This window comes from Centruroides vittatus, unplaced genomic scaffold, assembly GCF_030686945.1.
Source record: "Centruroides vittatus isolate TY-2023 unplaced genomic scaffold, ASM3068694v2 contig_546, whole genome shotgun sequence".
Classification (NCBI taxonomy): Eukaryota; Metazoa; Arthropoda; class Arachnida; order Scorpiones; family Buthidae; genus Centruroides; species Centruroides vittatus.
The window spans coordinates 492,182-520,088 of record NW_027122322.1 but is presented as its reverse complement, the minus strand read 5'-3'; the positions used below and the strand labels follow the sequence as shown (position 1 = coordinate 520,088).

Genomic DNA, 27,907 nt, shown 5'->3' with positions numbered 1-27,907 from the left:
GTAGTCTAGCTGGACACTGAGCTATGAAATGACCAATTTTATCACAAAAATGGCATGGAAATCTCTTATTGCTCGACCTGGCTTTGGTATTGTAGATTTTATGAGATGGAAGTGCAACATTGTCCAGTTTTTCTTTGTTGGAGTTATTCTCTGTGAGTCTACTCTCTTCAAGAAGCAGTCTGGATGTTAGATTGTGCAAAGTACGTTCTTTTTCAACGACAGATTCCCAGGCAGTTACAAAGTGTGCATATTCAGGTGGCAGGGAAGAAATTATTTTAGTCATAAGCATGGTTTCAGAGATCTCATCATCTTGTGCCTTCAATTTTGCTACAATATTCTCTAAATCAGAGATATGCGTTCCTAGTCCTTTGGCTTGAAATTCGTAGTCAAAGAATTCCTTTTGTAAAAGATACTTTCCGATAGATGATTTGGGTTCAAATAGACTAGTCAATTTCTTCCACATTTCAGATGCTGTTTTACAACTTATTAGATGGGACAAAACTCTGTCTTCTACAAGAGATACAATAACATCTTGCACTCTTTCGTCTAGTCTCAATCTTTCTTTGTCTGTCGGTGTTTCACGCAACACGTCTATCCATCCTTTGGACCGCATGTGAACTTCTACTCTAAACTTCCATAAGTTCCAGTTTTCAGCACCGTTCAGTTTAGCAATAGTAAAATTATTACTTACAGATTCCATTTTCAGTAAGACGGCTTGATCAATAAAGTTCAGATACTTAATTCTTCAATTAAAAATGACTTGTTCTGACGTAGCCTGGGCCCATAACCTGATAAAAGACACTCCAAACTGGAAGACAAAGAGAGGTTTTATTTAACAGACTATACAGCGTGAAAGCAGTAACAAAAGAGAAAGGGTAAGAAACACGTGGCAGTGTTGCCGGTGTGTAGACTACATAGCGCACCCTGGTGGTGGAACCCGACATAACAAAAAAATTAAATATTTTTCTTTAACACGGGGCCCGACATAACCGGACGGACCACCCCCCGAAAAATTCCTGGGGATTTTTCGACCCTTCGGGATTCGAACCCGGGTCCCCCAGAGCGGTAGGCTGCCACCTTGACCGCTCAGCCATCCGGCAGGCTTATAGGGCTATCTGCAGGGCCGGATTTACCAATCCAGGAGCCCTGGGCACAAATTCGATGGGGACCCCCCTTTAAGAGTAGGCAAATTTGATGATTTAGAAAATTTACACAAAATACTGTACTTTCAACTAGATTTCAACTAGGAAGTTGTAAATTTCATTTAAAAATAAGGTTATTGTAAACACAGATACATTTAATTGCGTAAAACTAATTATTTTAATTTAATTGAAAAATACCTATGTAAAATTTTTTCCCGAAATTTTCCGATGTTTCATAGGTTTTCTCCCGCGTTTGGATTTCTTTGCCTGCGGCCCTCATGATTAAGCCACACTAGGCTGTCGCAGTAATAAAAAAAAAAAAATTGTGTTTAAACAGTTTTGTGGGGGGCCCTGGGCACCGGCCCCAAATGTCCCTATGTAAATCCGGCCCTGGCTCTCTGTGTTTCGTTTCTTTAATGCTTGCTCGAGTGAAGAGGCCGACAGGAGATGAAGAGGGCTTTCTGTATCCCGCTTTATTAAATCGCGCGCAGGGCTTTTTTTTTTTTTTTTTTTTTTTGGTTAATGAGGTTCAGTATGAGATTGAACTAAATTTTGTGGCCCTAACGTGCATTTTATTACGACCAGGTGTATTTATAGATTTCTTTATTACTAGTTGTTGTAATATTACATTTTTTAGTTCAGATAGTAATAATACGGTGAGTTTCGAATAGTAGAATTCAAAGGTAATAAATTCAAAATATTTTCACTGTGCGAGTTAGGAAGAACTCGACTCGACAAGTGATGTTGGTCACTTGTGGAGTAAGATTCTTTCCAACACTTAGTGGAACTCCGAAGCAGCCACCTCCACGTGGTGAGTTCTGGGTTGTCGTTCGTCTGGAAATGACGAACGTCAGGCGAAGAACTGTTTGTTCCACTTTTTATCCATTCGGCCGCTGCTGCATTTCTTACGCCTTTTGACGTTGAAAACTCAGTGTTTTGGTGTTCCGTTGAAAAAAGTCTAGTACAAAATCAAACTTAAATTTATTACGAACTGCTGATAAGTAATTTACAATTGTCCCTTTTGTGATTTATTAATTCTAAAATTGAAATATTTTGTTAAATACATCCTATTATATTAACTCCTTGTTTCTTGACGGTGTCGGTACTGACCCTTTAGGGGTCGATGAAAGTTTGCGGAAATGGCTAAAACTTTGCAAATATTTAAAATTTCACACATTTTTCCTGCTCTTAAACGTTTTTTAAAAATTATATAAGAGGTTATATTATATATAATATAATATTGTATAATATATATATGTATCGTACAGTACATAACATTGAATGGGTCGACAGAAAAAATATCAATCACCCAGGTTTGTCTCATCGAGAATAACAATACGAAGGGGCTAATCAAAAAGCAGCACAATTATTTAGAAATTGTCCAGATTAATGGAGAAATATATCAGAAAAGCGAGAGATTAGAAAATATCGTAGGACTACGAGCCGATACTATATTGTCATATAAATGGAGTTCCCGTATGTTTAACTATAGACACTGGCTCAAAGGTAACTCCATTAGCAGACTCATTCCTACAGAAATTAAATTACTAATATCACAGGGAAAGAGGACCTAAAGCTTCACTTCAAAGTGTCACAGAACACATTAAAAAAAAAAAAAAACGTGAAATATTTATTTGAACCCCATTTCAAAACCAGACCTTTGGAATTTTCACATTTATGTTATACAGTAGATTATCATATTATTCAACCATTTGATGGCCTTCTAGATTGAGATGTAATAAGAGACCAACAATTGTCCCTATACCTCTCTCGAGAAAAATTGATGCTTCCAGATGGACAAGAAATAGGCTTTTAAGTTCAGTTCACCCAAGAAAACATTCAGAATTGATTAAAGACAACTTCAAAGAAAGGAAACAAAAAAAAAAATAAAAAAGAGGGCGTAACTTAACGTCTAATATTGCAAACCAAAAAGCAAGCACTTCGGTAATGCCAGTATATATAAAAGTACTTCAGTGATATATGAAACTGTCTGAACAAATAAAATGACTGACAGAGTTTGTTATTTTGACATTTAATGAAGCTAATATTTTAAATTTACATTATTGGTTATTAAGAGTACGGGTAAAGTAGAGGTGACAAGCTAGGCCAAATACAACATGAGGGGAGTATCCAAGTACCTGCTGGAAGGACTTTCTATAGGAAACTGACTCCTACTTAAGAAGTGTTACACACACAAGAAAAACCCAGTAAAGCAACCCCCAAATGGCCAGAAGTTGGACACAGAGAAACCTGCAATCAGTTGGCCACTGGTGGACTTACAGATAAAGTAATTGAAATCAATATGATATACGATTATTATTTGGATAAGGAGTGTTTAAATTCTTTCTTTCTTTTCTCTGTAAAGTTTACAAGTGAATGTTGTATTGAAATTATCAAACTGATTTGTAAGGTTTACAGAGAAGAGAAAGATGAGTGTGTTTTTAAATTCAAAATCATCATATTCAAATAGATGATATAAAAATGTCTATTCCTAATAAAAAGATTTTATTCATGAAGTAAGAAAAATGAAAAATTAGTGTGCCACAATGTCCTTACATATGTTTGTTTTAAGATATCTGTACACTCATTCTATTCTCTATACAAATTTTAATTTTTCTCTACATTTTCCTGGACGTTTTCTTTCACATTCGCAGCTAGAAATGATTAAAGTCGTCCCTTAGCCGATTTTAGAATTTCTCATTTCCATCTTACAATGAGGAATTACAGTTTCTATCTTCCTTTCACAATGTACTAAAGCAAATTATCATTATTTGTTAAGTCTGGGCTTTTGAGAAGCCGCACTTTATTGAATGTGTGTCCAATTACGTCTCCTAAATTTGTTTGAGACAATAACTGGGATACCCGGACCAATTTCATGCATAGAGACTACATGCCACTCATATAAAACACACAGTGTCCAAAAAGTTATCATGCAGTGGAAAAGTGAAGTTTTATGTACAATGTTGCAGTTTCTCCCAAGCAAATGCCGGAAATGTCCCCCAAAGGCCCGAAGACAAGTCGGGCCTCTAGTTAACTGTTGACACCATAATCTTGGCCAGCGTGGACCTGCGCTCTCACTCTCAATCAACCGTGTCTGGGCAAATGTGATTAGGCATCCGTGAGCAAACAGTAATGCCATCTACTGTAAAGTAGAAACGTGGATGTACAATATGACTAGTGTGTACAGTATAGCCACGAGTCTTGTAACTTTAGTGTTATTACAAATTTCTCACTACGTGGTAACTTTTTGGACATCCCTTATACAACACAATAAACTAGACAAGAAATTAAAACACCATCGGGACAAAACTCTGAATGCATGAAAAATGTTTATTTATAAGGCATTTCATTTTTTTTAAATGACATTCTTAATACTATTACAAAATGCTGGTTTTTCTTCTTTTTTTGACATTTTTCTACAATTATATATCATTTAGAAGACAAACTGGTAAACATAAATTTATATACCAGTGACTAGAATATAAATTTTCACAACAGACAAAATTACATAAAATAGATTCTGTGCCACATGACTTAGAACAATAATCAAATGAATATAAATGGCACTCTTAAGAGTAAAAAAACATTGATAATGATAACTAAGTCATGCACCTCTTTAAAATTTTTATAATAAATTGCAATGTAAAATTTTATTATTTGATTTATTTTTAAGATTTAAAAATTTTATTTGCTATTTTAAAAAAAAATAATAAAAACAATTTAAATCCCTGAGTTAAGCCAGGAAGTAATTTTATGAGAGAGCGAATCCAAAATGTTAAGGTGCATGACTCAAAATTCAAATTAAGTAATTTCTTTTGTACCATTTATGAATTCTTTCTTCATAATGTTTCCGATGATATTTATATAATGCCATATGCTATTTATAAAGATTGGAAATACAGTATATAGAGGAAGCATTTAGCACAAACATTCACTTTTGCTATATGACAAACAATGAATATTTAAAGCTAAATTTCTACAATTTTATTATTAATTATTTTTATTTTTTCTTAATATAATTAACATGGCAGTGATGTTTTCTCTTTTATAATAATTTCACCTAAAAAGAAAACACATTTGAGTTTTATACAAGATGACATTTCTTATGAACGTAGGTCTTGGCGGCAGAAATTTTTTCCAATAGAAATAATCGACGAAATGCGATCTTACTTTCGTAACGTTTCTGTTGATTCCCGACACATTGTATACATACGTTAAGATGATTTTTTAGGATATTGTCGTCTCGTAAAGGAAGAAAATTCACTAATAATTTTGATATTTTTTCCCCCTTTTAACGATAAACGTGTTCTTTTTATTTAATTTTCAAATTTACACTTCTGATCAAAAATATATAGTTATAAATGAAAATTAACTTTATGAATTTGTAGATTTGCTAAAGTACAAGGCAACTTTTATTTTTCTATCTCCTTAGATAAATATGAGAAAGTATTAATGCATGGAAGATTAAAAAATGTTATATTTACATAGTAACAATAAAAAAAAAAGGAATCCAAAACTACTGGGATCTATATTAAATGTAAACTTTCTCAGAAATTTTTTTACACATGAATATAATTGTATAATTGATTATAATACATTTTGAATTTTTTTAAAGCTTTTTTTTTTATATATAGCTATCTTGCAAAAATGTGTTTAATATTTAATATATGTAGATGCTAAGATTCAATTTATACGAATACTGTATACATAAAAAATATCTTAAAACTTTTCGATAAGAACATTCAATTCTAGATCTATTTTTTACTCATTTATTCAATTGGCAAGATTAATTATAAAAATAGATTTTTGGCAAAATTAATTATATAAATCTATAACTTAAAAACAAATTTAATAATTCGCTGTAAAAAATTTATTACATAGTAGAACCTTGATTATCCATCCTACTGATAAATTACACTCTAATGTGCAATTAATGTGTGGTATATTGCCTGTATAAAAATACTTTTTCAAAAGTTTCGACGATGATAAAAACTGAGTAACTATCAAAATAAAATATTTATACAGTATTTAATTAAAAAATGAACTGTAGGTAATTCTATCATGTAATTAGGAAGATATTAATGTAAATTTTATATTATTAAAAAGATAATTAAGATTCTACTATATAGAAATTAAAGAAAAATAAAACTATAAACTAACTGTTATACTTACTTGTATACATATTATTATAGAAATTTATTATAAATAATATTTTAATACTGAATTCTCAATAAAATTGTAATTAAAAAGATTAATTAAAATAATTCACTTGAAAACTTTTTAACAAATAATAAAGAAAAAAACTTTAATTTCAAACAAAATAATAATAATTATATTAATAATCATCTGAGCATGGAACAAAAAATTTAACAAGTATTTAATGCTGTTACCTTACACAAATGATTTATATATATATATATTTTGTAGGTAACTTTGATAAAAAATTAAAATGGATTTTGGATTAAAAATAATGGAAATGAGCAATACAAATGAAAAATCCTGAGCCTGTAAGGCAAAACTTCATTTTCTTGGATGACGAAACATTTTTGAATAAGTTTCGACTTATCACTAATCTTTTTAGTTCTTTTTCGTTACACTTCCAGTTCAAAATAGTTACTTTCGGACATTATACCACAAAATATCTTGAATCTTTTGTTTTCTTTATTTTTCTTGTTATTTTTATTCATTGAATGTGGATCACAACAGCTAGAAATATGTTTTTCATTGTAAATAAAACTGCCAAATAACAATATACCATTTGCACTATTTGGCACCGGGGATTTTGGAAAGCACCTAGAAAGAAAATAAACTTTGCTGAATTGTAAAATTTGAAAATTGTACTGTCAAAATGTTATCATCTTTATACCTTTTAGTTTAAATTATATTTTATATCAATACTATTAACAAAAGCTAAAACAAATAAAAGACACTCTTATATTCACTTCAACTGTAACTGAAGTCAATTCTAATTGAATGACAAAATTTTACACACATTTATTACAATGAAGATTTATTATATATCCGTTTTTTAAAATCAGTAAGAAATCTTAACTTTTTAATTCTAATATTTTCAAAGCCCAGATACTTTGTCTTAATATGCTCTCAGAAGCATCTTAGTTTTGGTAACTTTGTGACATAAATAAGATTTCTACATCTGTTAAAAGGCTTATTGTGTATCTGCTGTTTAACAATTAGTAACTTTTTCAGAAATCAATTTAAAATGATTTATTTCATGAATAGCATTCTTAATATACATTAGAAAATTTTTTTTTCATTTTCAGTAACTTTATAAATACTTTTCATTAACAAAAGAGAACTAAGTAATTTTGATTTTATAAAAATAAAATGAAATTTAATTGATAAACCTAAAAACTATGATGATTTTTATTTTAAACATAGGTTAATAAATAATACCTTTGATAAATCAACTCCAGTTAATGCTTGTACTGTTGGTGGAAGTTGGCTAACTAATTTGTTTACTTCATGTGTAATACCACCTTCCCCACCAACCAAAACAATTTCGTCAGTTTTAGCAAGAGGAGCAGCAACTTCAGCTGCAATCTAAACATAATATATGCATAAATATTAATTGCAATACCTGATTTAATATAATTAATCAAATAATCTAATATAATACAAGACATGTTAATAGTCTTTAAATCAAATAGTTTAAATTATTTTTAAAATATTCTAATTCATTCTTTTATAAAATTAAACTTTTAATGGAATAAAACAAAAGTTAAAAAATATTTTAGATATATAGTATTTAATTTCTAAATTTTTTATAAATTATAAACAGTTTCCAAAATATATAGATACATATTTTTACCTTAGGTAAGGAATCTAATATTAAACTTGTGATAGCTGCATCTCCATACTGTTTATAAGCAGCTGCTTTCATTCTCATTTGCTCAGCTTCTGCTTTACCAACTGCTTCAATTGCATAAGCTTCAGCTCCACCAATCATTTTAATTTTTTCTGCATCGGCTCTTGCAACCTCAACTGTCTGTGTTCTAAAATAAAAATATGATTACTGTTTATTTATATATTTCACAAAATGTTTGATGTATATTCATTAATGAAACATGTTTTATCTACAAAACTGGAAATACTTTCAATGATATTAATACTAGTATGATAATGATTGATATTGATATTATTTTATATGAATAATTCTTACAATTCTAAAAAAAGAAAGCATGATCATGACAAACCCCTCAATTGAGAGTCCATCCTTCAAACTGGAAGTTTGTTTGCTATCTGAAAGATATTTTTGATGACACAGGAAAGATTCTCCCCAGGAAACATCAAAATATTTGTAGCAAAAGATGGACAGGATGCCGAAGAATTAGTAAATGCACTACATATCCTGTCATGATTATGACCAAACATACAAATTTAAAAAAAAAAAATTATTATAATATAGTATTTGTATTGTACTTATGTTCAGTACAAGACAAGATTTGCTCAATTCCGATTTGGAAAATGCCCATTTTCTCTGATTCCCAATTTTGATTAATCATCTATCTCATTTATATATATATTATAGTTTCAACAATTTAATACAATAATAATGATGTTGTTCTTATATGTATGATAATCAGTCATCAATTTCAAGTCAAGAAGTTTTTTTATCTTCATAAAGACAAAAACATTTCACACAAAGCTATTTACATACATAAAAGACATACAGTAACAAAATACAGTAGACTAAGGAGGAACTGAATGAATTCAAAACAAATATAAGTTATGTACACTATACTGTTTTATAAACACAGTAACGTTTTTCTGTTTGAATTGTCAAATGGCAGGAATTAAACTCCAAAATAATCCAATGTGCATGGCTTTGCCTCTCTCTGCCATACTAGTAGGAATAATAAGAAGAGCAGAGTGTCATAGCATTCTACTTTTCAAAGTAGAAGTTTGTGTTGCTCCATTTATAATTATGGCTTGCTACATATTGATATATCCTTTCTTACATAAAGGAAGAGTAATACTGACTTCCGATTTCTTCACTCATTAGTCAATAGATGATAGTAAAATTTTACATTGGAGAAAAAGAAGGTGGCATTATCAACTGTTAGTTTTTGTAATTTTTAAAGCCATTTAATGGACAGTTTTTTCTTTTATTCCATTAACTGTCACTCTTCTGTATTTTCCTAAACTTTTCAATATAGGCCTTTCCTGCATGCAATCATAACTAAAATAGAAAATATAAGTACCTTTTGTTTTAGCTTCATTTAAGGAATTGCAATTTATCAGTAAAAGTATCAAGTAATAGCTACAAGATACAGCATAATAAAAGTCATAGTGAAATAAGATATCAAAGATCTATTTAAATGCATCATTTTTTGAAAAATGATTGGTGTTTTCAAAATTAATTAAAACATAAATTTTAATTAACCTCATCAAAATGACATTTACCTTCCTCTTAGATCAGCTATTAACTCATGATTTTTTTTGCATAAAACTTTAAAGGTAGGAAGATCTTGACGTAATATAAAACTTTTAGATCTATAAAAACTTCCATTAATTAAATGACCTTGCTTATACATGTAAATGTGAAAATAATCCTATCACTACATAACTGTGTTTCGTTATACATAACATCAAGAACATTTATTATGATTTCTTACCTTTAGTAATTTTTATGCTTAGTTATTAGTTAAATTCATATCTAATAAATCATATTACAAAAGTTTCATATTTAATATTATCAAAAACATTATAAAATGAACACCTAATATAATAAATGTAATAAATGATATAACTGTTGTATCTAAAAATACCTTTTCCCCTGTGCAATCATTTCTAATCTGTAAGCTTCTGCCTCCGCAGGAAGACGAATTGTAGCAGTGAGTTCTTTTTCCTTTCGAGCTATCTCTTTTTCTTCTATATCAATTTGCTTTCTTCTTTCAACAACATCTATTTCTATTTCTTCACTCCTTATTTTCTGCTTCATTTTTGCAGCTTGAAGTTCATATGCTAACTGTGCTTCAGCTTTCTACATATGCATAAGAAATTCTATTTAAATTATTTGAAATTTTTAAAACAAATATCATTAACTAATTAATTGTTCTATTGATATGAAATATCAATATACTAATGACTAAAACAACTGATCAATTTTTCTCATTACAGATAGAGCTATCATGCATGATAGGATTTAAATAAATAATTTTCAAAGCAATAGAAAAATATAGCATCCAGATGATTACATAATGGAATAGCTAGCTGTAATGCTGGCTGATTAAAATATTTATTAAATGGATAATATTTCAAACATTAAATCAACTACAAGTATCAAATTTATTATTATACAAATATCGCTGCATAAATTCTGGATATCAACTTTAGCCAAATATTAAAATAAAATTTTTTTAAAGAAATTAAATTTTCTTAAATTGTAATTTTTATGAACTTTTATATTATTATATTACAAAAATAACAACATATTATCAAAAATATAATGCTGAATATCAAATAGAAATAAAATTTAATCAAATTTTACTGAAATGTAGAGGAATAAGAAATGATAATGTCAGTAAAGCTGACATTACATGCAACATGTATATGTAAACACAAACAGCAGAATCCAATTATTATAATTACTTCAGGACTTGCCTATACTGATGATCAACCAGTAACATTAAGTGGAATAAGTAAAGACTACAAGTGCAGAATATATCAGATTGCATGAACGCAGATTAGGGAAAATTGCAGTAGAAAAATAATATCATGGCTATAGCCACAAAATCATTACAATAAAACCAAGTAGCATTCTGGTTAATTCTACAGACATTAATTGGGTAAATTTGCCAAAATGCAGTGAAATCCTGTGTTTTAAAAATGAAATTAGAACATTAAATATCTAAATACTTAGTTGAAAAAAAATTAAGCATGCACAGATGCTATGAGTGCAAGACTGTAAGAGTTTGAGTGTAAGAGGTTGAATTAAAACAAAATACTCACTCATTCCACACTTGTAAAATTTGCAAATTAAATAAACTGTGCTTATAAACTTTTGGTGAAAATTTCTTAAGTAACTGTTCAGAAAAAATTGCGCAACCATTATCATAAAAAAATTTTGTATTTTTGAATATTAAAAAGTCCATTAACTAGCACCCTGCACTAAAAATAGGTCATCCATTATATTGATGACAATGCCTAGTGTGTTTGAATTTATTTCAAGTAATCAACATAATACATCAAGTTTATAATTGTATATGCTAGCCAACAATGATATGTGCTTAAATTAAAGCATTCTTTTAATCAAAAAAGTTTTTAAGTTAGTGTTGTGCAGCAAATTATACAGTAGATCTATATAATTATTTGTAGGATTATATTTAAATTTTACAAACTATGAAGTAATTTGGAATACTACATAGTATTAATTTGTTCATAAAATGTTTTATTTTGTGTTAATATGCAATTATACAATTTTTTCACAGTGTTTTTTTTTTTTGAGATTCTCTGATAAGCAGAAAAAATACACAAATAGATAGCATGTAGTATGAGGATAGTGGGGAAGCACAGCTGAGTAAGTCAATTTAGTGAAAAATAGTCACAAAAAACTACTAGGTGTAGAAAATTGCCACTATTTCTAACAATTGCAGGTAAAATATAAAAAAATTTATCATTAAAACTTACCCTTGCGTTGACTTCTCCATCAAAATTTGCCTTTTGTAGTTGATATAAACGATGAGAATCTTCAATTTTAGTATCTGCTCCATATTTCACATCCATAGATGATTTTTCACATTCAGCTTCCTATATTATTTAAATTTTGATAAAGATATTTAGATTTATATATATATAACAGTTGCATTTCATAAAATTCTAGAAATATAAAAACTTATTTTGAATATTTACTCTTATTCCAGCATCTCTTTCTGCTTGAGCAACCCCAACGTCTGCATCTCGTTTGACAGCAGCAGTTCTAGATTTTCCTAATGATTCTAAATATTCAACTTTATCAAATACATCTTTAATTGTGAAACTCAAAATATCAATTCCCATTCTCCCAACATCTGGTGCTGCCACATCTCGAACCAGTGAGGCAAACTGATCTCTATCCCTGTATACTTCTTCCACAGACAAGGTACCTAAAATTATTTACACATTTAGAAAACATCTTTCAAAATTATCTAAACTTACAAATGTGAATAATTTTCACATTCACTGAATATACAGGATATCCCACTTAAAATTGGCCCGAGTGAGATATTGAAGCATTACAGATGCAAATTTTATAGAGAATATTTAAAAAATAAAATGTTAGAGACCATCCCAGAACTATAAGCAAACTGCAGAAAAGAATTTACAGAAGCAATGAGGGTATCAGCATCAGTATTTTATGCAAGGCCAGTCTGAATATCATTACACATATACAAAAGGGATAGGTGTATAAGGAGCTCTTCTTTAACTTTTTATATGTTTAAATAATGTTAAGATAAAGTTTCTAATGAGTGTCCTTTGCCTAAATTCATTTGTATTGTTTCCAGTTAGTCAGGCTGATTTTATGTGGGACACCATATATCTTACTAAAGACTAGTATGTTGCTCACGCCAAGTTTACTATACATACGAAATATAACTTGCTGTGTACGGCATTATCAAATATTTTTCTTTTCTTTCGAGCGCTTTCGACAAATGTATTTCCATCATCCTCAGGCGAATGAACGATATTTTATAGACATAGAATATGAACGTTCAAAACAAAGGAGAACACATACAAAAATTTAAATTTAACGTTTTTTGGTGACATTCGATACGAATCTACGATTTTTGAAAATGTATGATGATGCGAATGTGCTGTAATACGGCGCATGCGTGATGCTGTTTCTCGTTAATAGTGTGAGATGTGATGTAACTCGCCGTTTAATCGCTTGTATAGGGCGATCCATACGTTGGGCAGTTCCAGCATAGGTGCATTGCACGTTTCCAACGTTGTTATGTATAGTGATTCCGATATGAAGAGGAGCTTTTGGTCATTGCAGGTCCTGAGTATAGAGGCTTGAGCCCATAAGAGGTTATAATTCATGTCGCGCACCCTTTTTGCGAGTTTGGTGTTGTATCTTCCTTTTGCCACATCATTTTGGCGTTCGGTCAAGTGGGTAGCCAGCATTCTTGCTGTGGCCCCAATGTATCTCGTACTACTCCCCGTAACAGGATTTTCTAATGGAATCGCATAAACTCCTGACCTCTCAAAGATGAAGAACTTGTCTCGGTCATTGCAGAAGAGTCTGCGTAAGCTAGGTAATGGAGAAAACGGCAGGAGCATACCGTGCTGCTGAAACATGCGGCAGATGCGTAGCGAAAGTGGACCGAGGTATGGTAACGCTGGTTGTACAAATGTAACTTCCCTCCTGTTAGTTAATGTGGTGCATGGAAACAGTGCTTTCGTGACTCTGCAAGTAGATGAGTATACTTAGCACGTGAAAAACCCTGCTGCACGTATGGCTAAGTTAATGATGTTTAATTCACCGTTTATCAGCTCTTGGGTTGATGGTAGCAAGAGTGCTCTTCTCAGTAAGTCGGTGATGGCAGCATCAATGTAACGTGCAGGCTGGAATGCATTTGCAGGGATGATGTACGGTAGCATATTAAACTTGTGATGAACTGAGAAACGTAGTGCTTCCGAGGACCTTTGTATGCACAGATCTAAGAAAGTTATAGCTGCATTAGATTCTTTTTCCCACGTAAACTTGATAGAGGAATATACATTAGATACTTGCTGCATGAAGGTGCAAAAGGTTTTGTCGGTGCCCTCCCAGGCTATGAGAATATCATCCACATAACATAAATAGAGTAGTGGGTACAGGATGATGCGGGGAAAATTAAAAGTTCTATGTTCGATTTCTCTCATGACGAGCTCCGCTAGGATGGCAGACAGGGGAGAGCCCATGGGAACTCCTTGTTTTTGTAAATAGATATTTTGATTGAAACAACAATAATTATGTTCAGTGATGAAAAATAGCACATCATGTGTATCCAAAATCTGCTGGGCGCTAAAGCCCTTTCTAAGGAGTAGTGAGTTGACCAGCATTATAGCTTAAAACGTTGGCACCGAAGGATACAAGGCTATCACATCTAGTTTATAGAAGGTGTAGGTGCTTGTTTGCATCATGCCAATGCTTGCTGTGATGGTGGATTTAGCGGCCAAGGATGAGGGGGTGACATATGTTGAGTCCGTCCTATAAAAAATCGTTCATTCGCCTGAGGACGATGGAAATACATTCGTCGAAAGTGCTCGAAAAAAAAAATTTGATAACGCCGTACACAGTGAGTTATATTTCGTATGTACCATATATCTTTAAACTGTTGACAATACACACAACCAATATTTTATTGTAACTATAAAAATCATTTTTCAATCTAATTACTAGCATTTTTTAAAAATGTTTATCCTAATTGTTTGTATAAGATATTTTTTGATCTAAGCATAACAAGTTTATCTACAGCAATAATCTATTAGCAATTCATCATCATAGTTACTTTTCATATTAAAAATACGACTTGTTTTAAATTATTTTTTTTAAAATTTATTCATTTTAGAACGTAAGATAGTAAACATTACAGCTATCTCTTATTGAATTTAACTATTTTTTTAAAAAAATAATCTTTCCTTTCTGATGGTATCAGAGAAGATTATAATTTACTGATATCTATAGTAACCACAAGTTTCATAACATTTGCAGTTGATATGAGTTACAAAACTTATTTTCAATACAATATTTGCTATCTAATCTATATTTTAATTTTATTTACATAATCAGCTTTTAGTCTCTAATTTTAAATGTAATCTTAATTTTTTTTAAATACGTTATTCTTCTCTTAGAATATCATAAAATAAAAAATGCCTAAATTTAAACAACTGCTATAGAAATTAACATTGAGTTGATGCTTGAAGTTTGTTGTTAACTATAATCACTATCATTTTGATTGTTCTTTTATAAAAAAATACTTTAATTTTTAACCTATAAACCTAAATTTACTTTTTCTTCATAACAGTTATTAGCTAATATCTTAATCTCATTTACATTTTAACTGTTAAACTATATTTTGAAAAATTATCTACCATTCAGATGCAATTATCTCATAAAAACTAACTATTTGCTAGTTCCATACTTGAATTGAAAACTAAATTTAAATGTCATCTTTTAAGCTGTTTACAGTGGTGCCTCATATAACGTACTTAATCCGTTCCAGGTGCACGTCCGTTAAGTGAAACGTCCGTTATACGAAACGCATTTTCCCATAGAAATACATGTTAAAACATCTAATTCGTTCCGCAGCATAAAATAACCGTACTGTATCATTAAAAAAAATGAACATGGGGTACGTTCTTTTATTCCTCCCTGTAACTCTGCACAAGCGACATCCGTTTAAAAATTCCTGCGGAACGCGTTCCTAAATTCCGGTGGGAGTGCACGCTGTCGAACGGCAAAAACGGCCGCTTGTAGCAGTAGTTTACGGTGGAAAGCAACATGGCGTCCTCCATGGATCAGATAGTTTTGTTTCCGGTTCCATTATGTGGTTTTATGAATGAGAATTTAGAAATTGCAAAAGCGCGAGTTAGCGCACGTGGTGATGTAAGTGTCTTTACGAATTTTTTTCGAGGCTATTTTTGAATGCCCTTTGCACAAATAATCCATTTTATGGTTAAATTTTACAATTGGGACCCTTCTTTTGCTTTTTAAAGCTCATATTTTAGAATTATAGATTCCTCCATCACGATACTATCGATAGTGCGGGCGCCGCCATCTTTCTTTCTTTCACCGTTGTTCCTAAATGCCTACAAACAGCAGCGCACTCCCGTAGTAGCGGAGACGCACCGTAGTAGCGGAGTAGCGACCGCTATTAAAGAACGCACCCATGGAGCAAGCAGTCACCAATTATGCCGGAAAGTCCGTTGTTCGCAGCCAGTCCGTTGCTCGAGTCACGTAACGGCCAAACAGAAAGTCCGTTGTTCGCAGCGTCCGTTATTCGAGGCGTACGTTATACGAGGCACCACTGTACATCTTAAAAACAACTTGTAGTTTGGAACAGAGCCAAATACTTTAATATTTACAGTAAGAATGAATCCCTTATAAGATTATCATCATTTTTGATATTTAAACTAAAGCAGAATATAAAAAAAAAATCTTAAAAATTTATTTATTTTTCTTCTATTATACATAAATGAATTCTTTCCATGTTTGCAAAAAAGACATATATAAGTTTTGAATAAAATAAATGTGATTATTATTATTATAAGAAATTTAAATAGTAGTGTTGCTTTTTTAAAAAAAGATATATATTTTTAAAATATTTTATATTTATAAATTTTGTTACTAATATTTTTTGTTTTAATTTACTTGAAGGATGCAATTCCAAGTAAAGGATGACAAATTTAAATTAGCATTTAAAATGAGAAGCTGTAAGAATAATTGAAAAACAAATCAATTTCAAAATTCAATGTAAATGAAATGTATATTTTATGTATTATTCTTTCTTCACTTCAATAAATTAAGATAAAAACATTTGTAATTACAAGACTTGTTAGTAATGAATCAGAATAATTATATATCTATTATTTTAAATATACATGTAAAAAAGAGAAGTGGTAGAAACCTACTACAATATCTCTTAGTTATTGTTTCATTATATAAGCTAACAATTAAATTACAATAAAAAATTATATTCTTGCCAAAATCCTATTTTTTTGATACTTTTAATTCAAACAAATTCTGTCAATTGAAATTAGCCAAAATCAGTTAAAAATGGCAAGTGTTAAGTTTAGTAAAGTGGCAACCGTAGTGTATTCTGATGGAAGAAAATAAATTAGTTCTTCAATTATAAAAATAAACAAAAGTATGGTCTTGTATGTTAACAAGTACCAAATAAAAAGAATTTCTGCATAAATTTATGCTCTACACAAATAGTCCCAGATGATATTTACACAAGAATTAATGAAAAAACATTAAAACACCCGCTGGGAAGACTGGGAGCTCATCGGAATGGATGCGTCTAAAACGCCGAGTTAAACACATGCAGCCGGAGTGGTCTATCCGTCCCGGGGAATCACGGAGACGTGGCAAATCGACGACAGCTGTAACATCTTCAGTTCAGAGGCCCTAGCCATCCAGAGGGCTATCCACCTTTGTCAGTCCTCACAACGATCAACCGTTCTCCTCTCGGACAGCCGCTCCGTTCTTCAAGCAATAGCAACGGTCACCTATTTGCCCCAACTGATAATCATAGACCTGGCAGAGATGATTGCATCCTCCTCGATCCCAGTCGCAATCGTATGGACCCCGGGCCACGTGGGAATCCCAGCAAACAAAGAGGCAGACAAAACCGCACGCTCTGGCACCCCAATCGGAACAATACAGCGCCCATTACAACTGGATGACATTGCCCTGACCATTTGACATTCGACAATTCGGAACCTCACAGACGCGTGGACACCAACCCTGCAAAGGAAAGGGCAAGATCACCTCCGCCCCTTCTCAAAGTGGCCATACCACCATGCTTCCTCTCGCTATATGGAAATGCTATTAGCCAGTCTCCGCATGGACACGGCCCCACTAAAGACCTTCCTTTACTCCCGCCGCCTTAGCAATTCGCCGGCATGTCCGAAGTGCGGCACAGATGAAACACCTCACCACTATTGGCTGCATTGCCCAAGCTACAATGGTCCCAGACAAACCCTCCGCAAGACTATATCCGTCAATCCGGATCTCTCCTCAGACTTTAACCTCGATCTACTGGCAAACCAACACATCACAGCCTTGGAAGTGTACATAAGACAAACAGGCCGCTTTCTTTAACCGCCAGGTGGCAGCACTTCAGAGAAAATAGCCTAGGTGGCTGAAATCTCAGATGAACAAAACAAATAAAGAAAGAAAGAAAGAAAACATTAAAAACGGGCTTAAAATTTTTTACTTTAATCTGATGCTTTTGAACAAAACAGTAAAATTTTATATCATATCAAGTACAACATTACTTGAGAAAAATATATGCAAACCAGAGTATTCATCACAGTGAGTAATAATCAGTAGTTCTCATTGTTTGAAATGCCAGAAGCTGAAGAAGCACAGTTTGCTGAATTAACAGTCAGATTCAGTGGCACTAAGAATGAGTTAATCTAACCATTCACTATCTACAAAAGCACAAAACCATATATTGTATATCAATCTCACATAAAATAAGACTCTACTGTGATTCTACTTATTGTGATAACTACTTTATGTTTACCATAATTTCTGTTTGTGCATTGTTAATTATAACTTCTTTAACATAATTTTGGTGTTTAAAATGATGACATCTTATAAAGCCTGTTGATATGTGCTTCTTGTTCTTAATTACTTATATTATACTTTTGTCAACTTTGGACTAGAACTTGTTACACTGAGGGAAGAGAGAAACACAATTTCAAATTAAAACATATTTAATATAACATAATCCTGATTATGTTGACAAAAGTATAATATATCTTATAAAACAAATTATTGTTGTGTAGAAATTTGTATATTTGCATGACTTTGATTTTTTTTCTTTTGTATATGATGATTTCACATCTTTTTCTCAAGATATTCATAAATAAAGTAATACAGATTAATATAGTCATTATAAAATGAGATATTTTGTTCAGTAAAATAATTTTATTTTAAATATTTTGTATAGCTTAATGTGAAACATAACATTCTTTTCATTCCAAAAATATATAAAAAGTGTTTATTCCATTCTTTTCATCTAACAGTGATCCTAATACAGCTTTAATGTAACCATATAATATTTTCATTGGAACATACTGTTTACATCTTTCAAGCACTATATCTGAAATTTGAATAAGCAACAATACTAAATTATTTTACTACAGTTATAATTCTTATCTCGATACAGATTTTTATTCAAATCCAAGAACTACAATACCATAAGTTTCTTTGATAAGTTTAAAGTATGCTAACAGAAACTGAACATCTAATCAGATCTTAAGCAATTTCTAATATAAAAGCTGTCATCTGTGTGTGTGTGAGAATTCCTTATAACTCCTGCAATTTTTCTCTAATATAGATGAAATTTTTATTATATTCATTTTATGTTTTGACAGAGTATAGGCAACTTATTTTGCAGAAGTATTAGGTATGGAATAAACATTTTATCAATTTTGGATTGATAAAATGTTTATTTAATGTCATTACTTCCAATTTTGGATTGACGATCGTACTTACATTGCAGTGATGTCAGTGACCACATGACGTTCAAGCTTGACATGGAAATTTCCCTTAACTTGCATTTTTAAATATTTTGGCAAATGGCATATTTTAAACTTACTTCATTAAATTTAAAATTTAAATTTAAAAAAAAAAAAGATAGCCTCATCAGATCACTTCTATAACAATTTTTAAAAAAATCTTTCCATGACAACCACATGACATTCTATTATTCAATTGGAAGTAACAATCTAACGAGCCTGTTATTCAGAAAGTGTTATTGCTCATCTAACTGATGTATATTCAATTTATCTTTGTGGAATTAAGAAATAGCTTTGTCAATGGCTGCAGAAACAGCATCAAGTCAATCATCGAAACAATATTAAGGTGTCTATTACTAAAGGAAGACAGCAAGGAAATCTTTTAAAAGACAATAGTGTTTACTCAGAATGTAGTGTATAAAGAAATTTTATAAAGAAAGCTTTTAATATTACTTTAATATAAAGGCCATTATCTGTTTGTGTGTGTTTAAGTGAATTCCCTATAGCTCCTAATTTTTTTTTTCCCCACTTTAGGTGAAATTTTCTTTTCTTGCTCTTTATGTTACAACAGATAGGATAAACTACTTAATTTGTAGAAATATTAACAACCCTTCTTGAATTTCTTCAAATCTTTACTCTTCTCAATTCTTCAATCTCTACTTTCTCATAAAAAGTATTCAGTCATGATTGATAGAGAATTTCTAGTAATTAATATAAAATTCAATGTCGCCAATTGTTATTAAAGTATAGAATAATAAAGATCTTCAATTTGGAAAAAACAATTAAAAAATCTGCTTATGTTTCATCATTAATTATTGATTAATGATTTTAATATAATGAATAGCTTTGTTGCATTATTATTCAGATTCTTAAAATATTATATTTTTGAGCTTAAAAGTTTTTTTCTTAAGAACTTTTCAACTCACTAATGTATAACGTATCATCATCATCACATATTTACATACATAATCAAATATAATGTATATGTTAAACACATTATATCAATAAATATTTTTATTATTATATTTTAAATCATATTACTTAACTTTTTTTAAAACACTTATAAAAATTGATATAATTAATTACATACCCAAAATTGCTCTTAGATGACCTTCTAAAGTTTGCAGTATAACACTTTTAATATGTTCAACTTCTTTGCCTAAAAACTGTTCAGCTGCAGTGGAAAGAAATTCTTTTTCCCTCATTACTTTACATTGTGCTACTCCAGTTACAGTAAGAGGAACACCTTGGGCAGTTTCTACATGCTCACATTTTGGATTCAATGTCATTACTTCCAAAGAGAGCCTTTATGGATAATCATTAATTAATAAATTTTTATCAAACATAATTATTTGTATATGTATCATTGTACTTAACTATCACAAATTTAAATTAAATGCCTATAATTAATTTTATAGAACTTATGAAAACTAAATCTCAGTATCAGTACAACAATAAATAAGAGATTAACACTGACCAAAAAATTCAAATATATAATATATGGATAACTTTATTAATATTACTCAAAAAATAAATCACTAATTTTATAAACTTAAATGAGTAATAAAACCTTCAAACTGAGTAAATCTTTGTGAATGAATAAAATCGCTCAGCTGAGTTTATAAGTTATCAATCTGATAAAACAGTTTTTGCTGCTAAGTTTTATTATCAATTATGAACTAAAGAGAAAAATAAACTTATGAATAAGTGTGGATAAGATAAATGATTAAAGCTCTTCAGTATAACAATAAATGTTTCATTTACTATTATTGTAATTTTATTTTTTATAAAATATTTACAAATTGATAAGTAAAATTAAATTTTTCAACCTGATTAAAAAAAAAACAATGAAATTAATCAGAAACCATTTAAAACTAAAATTTAACTTGTGTCACATGCAGTTATTAAAACAAAAATTACTGTATAATTACAATGCAGTTGAGATTAAATTTATAATTTTCACCTTTGAACATCAGTTACTAGCCACCAAGCCCATGCCCAGCTACCAACGATCATGGTTTTGTTTTGAGAGCCACAACATCCTCCTAAAATTTAAATACATACAAGTATTAGTTGAAATGTTTAATATTTAAAAAACATTAAATATGATTAAAAATAGTTTGTATCATATAACAAACTTTCAGTGAGTTATTTTTCTATTTTTTGTAAAATATTATCATCATCTATTTTGAGATAAATGCTATTTTATTAGAAATAAAATCCTTCAACTTCTGCACATCCTTTCAACATTAATAAAATGAAACAAAAACATCTTTCCTTCAATTTTCTGAAAAAATTCTTTTTATTGCCTTTGCTGAAATAGCCTCAATTGAATCAACACAACAGTAGTAGGGTCCCCCGAGAATTTCTTGTACTTAATAAAAAAAAAACTGAATACTATCGCCAAAACTTTATTTTATTTTTTCTTATACAGATGTATCATTCAATAAGCTTTATTTCCTCGTGTTTTGAATTAATACATTCTTATATAAATATTATTCAGTTAACAAATAGTTTTGTTGATAATTTTTAATTACAATACTAAAAATCTTATAATAATTTGTTATAAACTGAAAAGTAAAGTACTTATGACGCTTATCAATATTTTAAGAAACCAAAAGAAATCTCTTAAAATACTAAAAATAAAAAAATTTTAATTGGACGAATTATATACTTCATGAAGTTTAATGAGTAAAACCAAAGAAATTGAAATAGAGATTAAAAAAATGGAAGAAATTTGCTTTAAAAGCTAAAACAAAACACAATTATCCTTCACAAATACACACATTACAAAATACATATTTTGATGACCTTGACATAATTAACTATTGTCAGGCATTACCAAGCAAGGACAAAACCTGCTGACAGTAATAGAAATATATTTGGAAAATATTACCTTCATCTATAATTTGTGAACTTACAATATTATAAGAACTGGATACTTAATAAACAACACACAAAATAACGTTTGAGTCTAGCAACTGATTTATTCCATGCAAATGTTTTCGGTCCTCTTTACTGGCCATCATCGTGCAGTAAAAAGGAATGAAATCATTACAAGTTTTTATTTGAAAAATGTGCAATGTTATTTTACATATATAAAATGCTAAAATTTATTGAAATAGTAAAAACACATTATTTTTGGTATAATCAAAAATAATACATAAACTTTTGTTTTTTTAATTTTGAATCCAACTTTCCTGTATATTTATTTACATAATTTAATTATTTTTTAAATTCTGAATTTACTAATATACCATAAGTCTAATTTTGGTCAATTTTTTCTCTTCAATACATAAAAAAACTATGCAGAAAATGTCAGCTAAAATAAGTGTGTGGTCTTTTGCTGAAGATTGTTCTCTTAAAAGAGAACAATCTTCAGCAAAATTTACCAGGTCAATAGAAAAGAATGGTGATTTTTATAAAGAAAACAACAAATTTTGTATTTTGTGCATTATTTATTGCTTATCTCGTCTGCCCAGATGTCCAGTCCCCAGTCAGCGGTGGCCCAGTTGACTGTGCCCTGTATTGAACTATAGGTTGACTTATAATGTTCATGTACGAGAGCAATTCCATCTTGAGAGACTGTTCAATTAGCTGTAAATGCACCCTACATTTGCTATACAATATACTAGTGTTAAGCAGTAAGTAAATCAAGGATGTCAAAAATCACCTACTTTCATCAGAGACATTTGTTACATTGTGCCTCTAAAGCAGGACTTTTCTATGTCCCACAAGTATTTGAGGGACAGCAGAACTTTCCTGCCTAAATTAGAACATAGGGCTATGTTATATATAACATGGCCCTATAAAGTTATACATTATATAATAAACATTATATATTATATAGTAAACTAGATAGAAAAATATATTTTTATATCTATCTAGTTAATGTATTATTGTGATTAACTAAGCTTAATGATAATTTGGCTAAATGAAGGTCATGCCAGTAGGTCCCACAGCCTGACAGCAGTAATACAGGCTAGTTCTGCTCATTTTGAATACTACTTGATAACGAAAATTATTATTAAACAGGATGATTTATTAACATAAAACATAGTGACATGTTAATTATATAAATAAATCTTCTTAAAAAACCTTACAACTGGCGAGAGTATGCTCAAACCTTGTAAGCAAACATTTTTGGATCCCTCTCTTGGTCCATCCTCAAGCTATGTTCTTTTTAACAAATGGTTATAACGAAGATCGTTATGTAATCGTTTAAAAATTTTTGAATTTGGTTGGCACGCGGTTCACACGGAATTCGATATTTCAAATTTTTATCCAAAATGCAGCTGGTCTTCATTATAACCATTTGTTAAAAAGAACAGCTTGAGGATAGACCCAGAGAGGGATCCAAAAACGTTTGCTTACAAGGTTTGAGCATACCCTCGCCAGTTATAAGGTTTTTTTAAGAAGATTTATTGATATTACGCCGGTGTATGTAGATTATTTGTTATGTTAATTATAATTTTACATGGTCCAGATTAATCAAAAAATATACTATCTGAAAAGAAAAATTTTCAAATAATACTTGAGATTCACATAATTATTGAGATTTAGTACCTGAATCTCAATAACATTTTGTACTTCACAAACTACCAGCAGACTCCCACTATTTACCAAAAGTTGCTTTTGACCAGCAATGATTTGTTTTTTGATGGAAACAATATAATAAGAACATATATATATATATATATATGTGTGTGTGTGTGTGCACCCAAGAGAATTTGCCATTTTAAAAATGTACACAGCATGCTCTCATTTCTTTCAATTTTACTGCATTATAAGAAGGTAAGGAGCAATTGAGATCAACCAGAGACCTAGTGGTATCCCCATTCAAGAGTTACAAGACCTGTTTCAAGGGCACTGGAAGTGTCCATCAGTCTTTCATAGAGGTTTTTTGTCTAATCTATGGTTAATAAATCAAGTTATATTGAAATTTTCCATTCAGATTATTAGATTTAGTTGATTGTACTCATTATGTATTATATAGTATATTATAGTGACTGTTTAACAAATAAAAAAGTTACTGCTTTGTGCTTTGTTAAAATCATTTTTAACCTGATCTAGTAAAATTTCATTTTTATTTTGATCAAAAAATATATTATTGAGACAGGTCCAGAAAAAAAGGGGGCCAGAAAGACAAGGCTATTTGTTTTTGGCCTCAGACACAGAGGATCTCAAATTTAGTCTTTTATATAAAAAACATGATACAAAAGCAATATAAATTAAAGTTTCTTTTAATAAATAGTAGAAAATCTTTTTTATTTGCTTTATTAATTTTGTTCAAATATTTTTATGGCTTTCAGAGAGGAATGACTTCATATTTTTGACTGATCCAGACCTTGAATATTGACTTATCATGCATGACTAATAATGATATATATATATATAAAAAAAATATATATATATCTGTATTACAAACAAAATCTGTTTACTCTATTTGTAATACAAATATTTACAAATACTGAATTAATGGCCCATCTAACAATAGTTGATATAATTTTGTGATTTCAAAAGTAATTAAAACAGTTTCAAATAAAACAATCTCATTCAGATTCTGATCAGTATCTATGCTCTATAGGTAATTATTAATAGTATTCCAAAAGCAATATCTAAATTAGCATTTCCTATTAATTTGGTATTCATTTCTACAATTATAATCTGTATACTCTCATATGACAGGTCAGTTTAATACACATCTAGCAACATTAACATACATTTATTTTTTCCTTAGAAAGAAGCTATCGTCAAATTTTTCAATATGAGTTTTTCTGGGATTAACAAATAATTTTATAATGGCTTTTTTTTTTTAAATATCATAACTATCAGCAGGCATCATACATAAAAAAATGTACAGGATAGTTTGTTTTTGATTCAAGTTTATTTTCAGTTGTTTGTGGGCAGGCAATTAAAAAATTTTAACAATATTCCATATGTTGTATTCAAAATGTTTAAACACAGACCAAGTAGCCTCAAAAAATTCGTTGATGCTTTCAAAAAGGTTTTAGTGTATTCCTGGCATATGTATGTATGTATGTATGTATGTATGTGATATATATATATATATATATATACATACATACATACATACATACATATTGAGCCTTATAATACAATATATAAGCCAATATTATATATATATATATATAGTCTTATAAATTTTTAATTCTAAATAAGTTTTAAAGCAATTTTATTTTATTTTTTCATTAAACACTTCAAATTAATTTTTTGTATCATTGTCTTTACTTTTGACAATTTTTATTTCCAAATTCATAAATTTATTTCTAAAATAGCAAATTTTCAAATTTTTAGAAAAGATACCTGATAAATATGAAACTGTAACTATTCATAATCCTATACATTTTCTGATAAGAGAATACATTTTCAATAAAAAAAAAATAACTAATTTGATATTCAAAATAGAAAAAAAATATATTTCAAAATGATTTTATCTAAAATCTGTCTTCATTATTTCCTTTTAATTTAATTAATCTATTATATACAGAATATAGAAACTTGGTCATTTATCTAATCTAGAACTACCAGTAGTTATAAACAAAAATGTTATTTAATTGATGAAGTTGCCAGAAATTTGATATTCTTCACACTTTATCTTTTCCTTTACTTTCTATCTTCCATTTAATCTGAGTATATCCAGGCTGATGTAAAATATTCTAAAAATACACCTAATTACTGGAAATATGATCCTACCAATTTTATTTACGAGGATTTAAGTTGAAAATTGATTCTATTTGTAGACAGAGATCTCCTGATATGATAAAACCTTAATCATAACTGTGTTTTTTTTAAATAAAAATTAACTTAAAAAACTAAAAACATTACATAGAATTATATGTTAAAAATTAATTTTTTTAACATGATATCTGAATTTGTGTCTAAGGTATTGATGTCAAAAAATATCCCATTTCTTTTTCTTGTTTTTAAAAACAAATGATAGGAAGTGATCATATCAGATATAAAATGTTTATCTAATTTTGTAATATAAAAAATACCTATCATGACTCCCTAAAATGTCAGTAAAGCTAAACAGCTTTAACATTTTTGTATTAATTTAAAATATTATAAGGTTTTAAAATTAATGTAAAATGTATGAGATAAACAATAAAAATTTTAAATTGAGGCTCCTGTTTTTCCTTTCGAAAATAGCAATATAAGATTAATTTTTAGATAAATATATGCCATTCTTTTGAAATATAAAAAAGAAAATGTCTTAATTTCTTTCTCATCATTTATATTCTGATAATATATTATAAATGCAATGAATTAGATTTTCTTCAGGCAGCTTAACTTTGACAAACAATATTTATCACTAAGAGACAAAAATATGAAGCAATATTTCGTAATTATATTATCTCATAATATTCATTTTAGTTAAAATAATGGTAATGTTCTTTAATGAATCCAGGAAATTTATGTTTATTAAATAATTTCATATTCCTAATTAGAATAAGTCTGCAAAATAATAATACGGTAAGACCCTGCTTAATACTGTCTTGATTAATACTGATTTGATATATCACAATCTGCTCAAAACCTAAAAAAAGCTCAGAATTTACACCAATTCAAATTATCACAGCAATTCATTGATTCATTTATAATATGATTATTCCTGAACAAGATTCAATCAACAAAAGGTGGCAATTCGTTGTAGCATTGTACTTCCCTTAAATCTATGTTTGGTGCAATTTTAGAAAAAATATAACATTACAAATGCCATAGGAAATTTCGACTTCGCTTGGCAAGAATTAACTGATAAATACATGAACAGAGTGTGGAAGAAGTTATGGCCGAATGTATCCAAGAATTTTCAACGAGAAGAGCCCATCACTGTATTGTTAGGTTGACCAAATTGTTAACCTAATCGATACAGCAGGACTAGAAGCTGCAGAGCAGCAGGATATTGAGGAGTTACTGCAGGTTTCTGGTGAGAGTCTTACCAACGACGACCTTCAAGAACTGGCAGAACAAGAAATTCATTTGGAATTGGAAAATAGAGATTCTGAAAATGAAGAACCCAAAGAATTTCTCTACAGATTTTCTTAGTAAAAGTTTGGTAACAATAACTGAAATTGTTGATCAAATTGTAGCAAATGATCCAGATTTTGAAAGGGGCACAAAAGCAAGATGAAGCTCGTTTTTTTTTTGAATTTCTCGACATTTCAAGGTCCCCCCGAATCCAAAAATGTAAACATCTTGGGGGTCATTTTTTGACTGATTGCCATACTTTTCCTCTGTTACATACAACAGAGCCAGGAAAGTAAAAATTGAAAATGAATAGCTGTTAAAAATTTAAAATTATTGAAGCAGTATAGATGTATGAAAAGTTTAATGAAAAATGAAATATAAGAAAAATATGCAGCTCCTATTTCTTTCTGTACTGATGATTTATAAAATTAAAAGAGAAAGATAGACTGTGACAGTTGCATATTCATGATATATATTTCAATATATTATTACTTTATAATTTATTTTAATGTATTATTATTTCAGCCACATAT

At 29.7% G+C, this 27,907-nt stretch overlaps 1 protein-coding gene across 1 annotated transcript in view; it reads right to left on the bottom strand.

The window, feature by feature from the left end:
• Positions 1-4,452: 4,452 nt before the first annotated feature.
• The window catches only part of LOC136978577 (flotillin-2-like), a 30,915-nt gene continuing 7,460 nt past the window's right edge, over positions 4,453-27,907 (bottom strand). Inside the window, exons 2-9 of the mRNA XM_067274303.1 lie at positions 21,346-21,427; positions 20,473-20,687; positions 12,015-12,247; positions 11,793-11,912; positions 9,932-10,146; positions 7,972-8,155; positions 7,557-7,703; positions 4,453-6,935 (exon numbers count right to left, since the gene is read on the bottom strand). Coding sequence (XP_067130404.1) covers positions 6,906-6,935; positions 7,557-7,703; positions 7,972-8,155; positions 9,932-10,146; positions 11,793-11,912; positions 12,015-12,247; positions 20,473-20,687; positions 21,346-21,427 — 1,226 coding nt within the window. The 3' untranslated portion in view covers positions 4,453-6,905. The remainder of the gene's footprint in view (positions 6,936-7,556; positions 7,704-7,971; positions 8,156-9,931; positions 10,147-11,792; positions 11,913-12,014; positions 12,248-20,472; positions 20,688-21,345; positions 21,428-27,907) is intronic.